The 6,415-nt window shown below is 34.9% G+C and overlaps 1 protein-coding gene across 1 annotated transcript; it reads left to right on the top strand.

Moving 5' to 3' along the window:
- Positions 1–804: 804 nt before the first annotated feature.
- On the top strand, positions 805–4,726 carry LOC109244813 (prohibitin-1, mitochondrial). The gene is made up of 6 exons (XM_019411961.1): positions 805–941; positions 2,340–2,525; positions 3,152–3,268; positions 3,468–3,638; positions 3,903–4,115; positions 4,259–4,726. Exons 2-6 carry the CDS (start codon positions 2,349–2,351, stop codon positions 4,451–4,453), a joined length of 873 nt encoding a protein of 290 aa, XP_019267506.1. The 5' UTR covers positions 805–941; positions 2,340–2,348; the 3' UTR covers positions 4,454–4,726.
- Positions 4,727–6,415: the final 1,689 nt, after the last annotated feature.

Here is a 6,415-nt window from a genome sequence, read left to right as displayed (position 1 = left end):
AGATTATTCTCATCTATTATCTCAATATAATATCCATTTCGGCGGATATCTTTAAAACTCAACAAGTTCCTCTTGGACTTGGAGGAGAGTATTTCATTATCTATGATAAGTATTGTTCCCCTTGGCATAATTATAGTAGCTTTTTCAGAGCCTTCAATTAGATTACTACAACCAGAAATTGTAGTAACATTTGCCTTACACATACTTAAATGAGAGAAATATTCCTTCTCTTTCAATATTATATGTGTCGTACATGAATCATTTAAACAAATATTTCTACAATTAAACGTTGATCCAAGTTTGCTTTGTGAGGTATCCGTATTTGCTTAGTATTCTCAAAAAGCTTGCCCGTTTGGATTGGCTTGTTTTAAATGCTTTTAAGCCAAAATCGCTTTTACATTATTTTGTAGTGTTTGGGTAAAGTAAAAAAGTGTTTTGAAGCACTTATTTTTAAGCTAAAATGACCAAAAAAAGGCAAAAGCCAAAAGCTAGAATTTCTAACTTATGGCTTAAAAGCTATTTGGTTTAAAAGTCACTTAAAACAAGCCCGTCCAAACGGGCTCTAGATCTTTTCTTGATGATGATCTACAAATGAGTACAGAAGTCTCCTATTTATCATAGAGTTGCTTGGTGACCAAGTAACTAGTCTTGCTAGCCAAGTAACCAATCTTGGTGACCAAGTAACTAGACTAGTTTATGACTTAGTAACTTGCTTCCAAGTAACTTCATAATACATGGACAATCACTCTTAATATTATTCATAAAATACAACAATATATAGGAAATTAATAGATTTTTAAAATAAAAAATAGAAACCGAAAAAGCAAAAACCCTAAAGCCCTAAGCAATTAAACCCCTTCCCCAAGCTTTCGTACCCTTTTTTCAGGCTCTTCTCCTTTAACTTTCTAGACGGTTTATTGTCTTGCCGTCGTTTCGAACAGGTAATCAGATATTCCTCTCAATTCTCCATTTTCTTTATCTTCATATATGCTCTCTTTAAATCTTCGCATAATTTTGCTTTGAGCTGACTGAAGTTGAATTTTCCTTGCACCGCTTTACTTATATGTTTTATCGGCATTTAAATTGCTGTTTTCGAGCTACACTGAATAAATTTAGCTAATTATACACTTGAATAAGGCTATGTTATTATGATTCCGTGTCTCAAGTAAATGGATCTAGGGTAATCTCCATCGCATGAGCTAGCTTTTGAGGTTTAGGTATTTTTAGTTCTTAATTTGTCAGAAATTAGTTAGAGGAGGTGTTGCTTAAATAGCTGATTAGCAGTGTTATTTCGTAATTAAGTTGCAGAGTTTTAATGAGATATTTTCTATTGTCTCTCCACTGTTTGTCAATCGTATTTCCCTCTTAGCTCTTCATTGTTTAGGTCAAGCTAGTCAACATTTAGTATTGGTAAGAAATTCGGATAGAATAGAGTAAAATGGCTACAGATGATTCATATAGCCGACCCCGACTACAGTGGAGTTGATTAAGTTGATTGATTGACAAGTTGATTGTATTTTTTGCTGATTGCATTTTTGACGTAGGAGCTATTATAACTGAGCATTTTGGATCTCTTTAGTTGGGACTTCTTTTCCCCTGATTGGTATTTGCTAGCTTTGCTGCTGGTTAGGAAATATTATTTTACTTCTGCAAAAAATAGTTTGCCAGTTACTTATTTAAGATAAGATTATTTAAATAGCATAATTGCTGACCAGCTGAATGTACATATTTACTAGGAAATATTTCTTGTCAATTATTTATCTCCCTGCATTTTTTGCCTTAGGAATTTACATCTAAGAATTTTCATAATCTGTAGAGAATCATAGTGCACATAGAAAAGGTCCATGATAGTTTAAACGTTAAGAAAATTGGCGAGAAATCAAATGTTGAATGGCTACTGGGTTTTGAAGGACTTGAAGATCTGATACAACATTAGCCTTGTTACCGTAACAAGCTAGATATGTTAAGCAACATACAGATGGTTTGATGGTAATCTTTTGAGTGTAATAGAATATCTTTTGTCTATCTTTCTAGATTCTTACAACAACTACTAGTACTACTGCTACAACACCTCAATTCAAAACTAGTTGGTGTTCGCTACATGAAAATCATCTTTGTCAATTTTTCTGATAGTAGTATTAGGATTATTTTTTTAATAAAAAACTGGAAACTATCAAGTCTCTTTGTGGGGCTTTCTTTTGCTTATCGGCTAAGTCAGAGGTTTCTGATGGCATGCTTATAAAGCCTTTTGAGGATGCACATGGAGCAGTCCTTTCCATATTTGCAGGCTTTTGTTACTTGGTAATTGGAAATGATGACTATGGTTGGCTTACTTTCAGGTTAGCAAGATGAATCTCAACAATGTTAAGGTTCCTAAGATGCCCGGCGGTGGTGCAGCTTCCGCTTTGATCAAGTTGGGAGTGGTGGCTGGTCTTGGTGTGTATGGAGTTGCTAACAGTCTCTACAATGTTGATGGTGGACATCGTGCAATTGTGTTCAACCGTATTATTGGTGTTAAAGATAAGGTAACTACTTTTGTTGCCCTGTTGGGTGGACTTCTCTAGGAAATATTGGTGGTGTTAAAGAGAAGGTATATATTTGCTTTGTTGCATAGACTCTTGGACACACTTCATCGGTGGATAAATTGTATTGACTTGACTAGCATAAGTCACCCTCAAAATTGTGTCTGTGTTTTGCATGTCGAGACCAAAAGTTTATTCACATCCTTGTGGATCCGACGGCCTTCTGCAGTATTTAATTTCTTTTTCTAGTATGGTCTTTACTCTTTAATACTTCCCTTGTTGATTATGTTTGGTGGATATAATTCATGAGGTTCAGCAGGTGAGATGTGCATAGTTCTTTTGCGGGGAAAAATGTTTCTACGTAATGTCAAGTTTCACAAAATAGAAGTAATAATACTTATGATGTTGATATTTCATAAATTCTGTCATGTCCTGGCACATTGATATGTTTCGTATTTGCTGACTCTTTATATGTGTTTTGGAGTCTTTTTCTTTGATTTTCTTGGATCTTGTTACTTCAATGTGGTTGTGGGAGACTTATGGCCTAGTGTATGGCCTTTACCTGTTTTTCCTCTGTTTATATGTGCCGGAGGTCTTACTGATAAGTGCACTAAATGTTTGATGAATAGGTTTATCCAGAAGGGACACATTTCATGATCCCTTGGTTTGAAAGGCCGGTTATTTATGATGTTCGTGCACGTCCTCATCTAGTGGAGAGCACTTCAGGAAGTCGTGACCTTCAGATGGTAATTTCTCTGAAACATGTGTCGCTCCATTTTACAAGATATTAAAGGAAAAGAGAAGGGAAACATTTCGTCTTGACTTGTGAAAGGGCAAACGTTGGTCATAGTCAACATTTTGCTTAATCGTAGGAACAATTTGTTCTCGTGGTTTTGGGAGAATAACAGGTTTAAATGAAAAATAATTTTCCAACTTATTTCACAGGTCAAAATTGGTCTTCGAGTTCTCACTCGTCCTGTTCCGGACCAACTACCCACTGTTTACCGAACACTTGGTGAGAACTATAATGAAAGGGTCCTCCCTTCCATTATTCATGAGACTTTGAAAGCTGTGGTTGCTCAGTACAACGCAAGCCAGCTCATCACCCAGAGAGAGGTATTTGCAAGAGACCTTGCTTTACATTGTTAATGTTGCTCTTTGTCAAAGTAGTTATTGTGCTAGAGATACTTATCTAAAAAAGTTATTGTGCTAGAGATGGTAATACCTCCCATCCTTACTGCGTGAGTGATGGTTCGGAGGAAATGTTCAATTGTTAGATATACCACTTCTTCCTCTGGCACCTAACTAAATTTTCTTCTTTGGCTTACCTAGAAACTATTTGAAATCGTCTCCGTTTTGCTCAATCTGTACTTCTTGCAGAATGTTAGTAGAGAAATACGCAAGATTTTGACAGAGAGAGCAGCTAACTTCAACATTGCGCTAGATGATGTGTCCATTACCAGTCTAACTTTTGGAAAGGAATTTACGGCTGCAATTGAAGCAAAACAGGTGGCTGCTCAAGAAGCTGAGAGGGCTAAGTTTGTTGTGGAAAAGGCTGAGCAAGATAAGCGAAGTGCTATTATTAGAGCTCAGGTAAAAATATTTCCAGAGCAAGATACTGGCATATTTCCATTGCTGGCTTGATAATGTTTTTTTTCCGTGTGTTCTGCTTCGCTCTTGAAGAAGAAAATTGAAGGTGAAACTAAATGTTGAATTCTCTCTGTGTTGTTTCACAGGGTGAGGCTAAAAGTGCCCAGCTCATTGGTCAATCTATTGCCAACAATCCGGCATTTATCACGCTTAGGAAAATTGAAGCCGCAAGAGAAATTGCACAAACTATGTCACATGCAGCCAACAAGGTGTACTTGAGCTCAGATGATCTGTTGCTCAATCTTCAAGACTTGAACTTGGATAGCGCTGGAAAAAGGTGAAATTTTGATACTACCAAATAAAACAATTCCTGTTTCAACATTTCATGTTATTCCCCAAACCTGTTAAATTGTGGGGACGCTGCAACTTGTTTTTGCATAGTGACTGATCAAACTTCTCAGTTTCTTGGACTGAATAGGGACTCCTTTGTCTTGAGGACTTGTTGTCAAAGGAATGCCCGTGTCCTGTTTTGGATGTTATTAAAACGTTTATTATGCACCAAAAGAAACAAACAGAATTGTACCCGGTGTTTTCGTCTTCTTATTTTTCTCTCATATCCTTTCTACTTGCACAAATTGAAAACATTTAATACCTTCCTACCCTTGCAGAGATAGATACATCTTTGGTTATTATCGTGGATTTAAATTTAGGATTAAGAAATTGTTGAACTTTTATCCTTTTGTCTTTTTGAGTGGAGCGATGTATATAGAAGTCATTCTTGGATATCTCACAAAATATATGAAATAAATTCAAATTAGCATAAATACCAAATTTTGTAAAATTAACCACATAACAGGGTAAGTAAACATAAACGTGTTATTTTCTCAAGATGGCTCAGATTTGAGGACCTCAAGGAGTTCGGTGCGTTAATAAGGTCTAATTGTAATGAAGTTAGAGAATCATAAATTCAGTGTCATGTACTACGATGGTGACCTCTTTCTAGACCTTAGCTATTTACATATTTGTGTGGATACGATGAAGAATCTTGTATTTATTTAGGTCGGTAGGTAAAAGAAAATAACATCGCATAATTCTGATTGATTTGAGTGGTCCACCTGAAAAAAAATCTTCTTTCATTTTGTTTCCTTTCAAAAATTTCCGATATAATTAGTGCTAATAAATACTGAATCGAACTCTTACCTAACTGTGACATTTGACATTCTCTTAACTCTGTAATTTTTTTAGTGACAAAGTTCATCTGTCAAACACATGATATATCAGCTTCTTTGAGGATATTCCAACTTGTTTTCTTTTGATTTAAATCATTCTTCCTGTTCATTGGGAACTTAAAAATGAAAAAAAGATCTATCATAAACTATTGTTTAAGATATAAGACACTAATTATGAGGCGACTTAAACCTTTGAGCACATCATAGGTTGCTGCTTTTTGAACCAGTTGATGGGTTTAATTTTCTTCCAATTTATAAATGAAAATAGATTCTGAACCCTAAAACAGACTAATTGTTATAAATAGAATTTTATTTATGGTGAATGTCTATATTTAGAGAGATTCTAGGGTTTATTACTTGGTGGCTAAGTCACCCTCTCCCTATAAATAGAGGGTTCTATTCCATTGTAATTCATCCCAAAATTCAATAAGAATTTCCTCTCTCTTTCTCTGCAATATTGTTCTTGTTCTTTTTATTGTTTCATAACACGTTATCAGCACGAGACTCTAACCAATTGAGTAGAAGCTTTGGGATTGAGCATAATGATTGTCAATTATTCCATGAACTTCCTTCATGATTAAATTCAGGATTTAAGGTAAGTATTTTTCCGTATTTTTCTCTTTTATTCTATACTTTGATTTTAAATACAAGCAAAAACAACAAAGTTTGATTATAACTCTAATGGAGTTTGTAAGAAATTATAACCACCTGAAGTGGTAAAATTTCTATGCCTCGCCATAATCAAATTCATGTATGATTGTGGACAAAGAATTGAAAAACCGTCCCATTGAATTTGCTCCATTCTCATTCCCTTAAGAGAATGTGATAGCAGTATATGATAAGTCTGAAAGAAGACAAAATTATTACTATGAATGTATCAATGGATATGGACGTGGCAATAGACGAAATTAGAATCGTCATCATTTGTGGTAATGAGAACAATAAAGATTCTCAAAATAATCTTTCACTCTGTGAAAAATATTTGTCATCGATTTGACATGAGATTTTATAAAGCACATATAGATGATTATGGTCCATTCATGATGTGAATGTGACAACATCTTATTTATGAAT

The sequence above is a fragment of the Nicotiana attenuata genome, unplaced genomic scaffold, assembly GCF_001879085.1.
Source record: "Nicotiana attenuata strain UT unplaced genomic scaffold, NIATTr2, whole genome shotgun sequence".
NCBI classification, from domain to species: Eukaryota; Viridiplantae; Streptophyta; class Magnoliopsida; order Solanales; family Solanaceae; genus Nicotiana; species Nicotiana attenuata.
This window is presented reverse-complemented; position numbering and strand designations above follow the sequence as displayed.

What these genes read in the sequence shown, in the direction of transcription:
- LOC109244813 (XM_019411961.1), top strand. Translation starts at nt 2,349, where the DNA reads ATGAATCTCAACAATGTTAAGGTTCCTAAGATGCCCGGCGGTGGTGCA. An exon ending in TTATTGGTGTTAAAGATAAG is followed by an intron (nt 2,526 to 3,151) that starts GTAACTACTTTT and finishes TTTGATGAATAG; the next exon opens with GTTTATCCAGAAGGGACACA. An exon ending in GTGCTATTATTAGAGCTCAG is followed by an intron (nt 4,116 to 4,258) that starts GTAAAAATATTT and finishes GTTGTTTCACAG; the next exon opens with GGTGAGGCTAAAAGTGCCCA.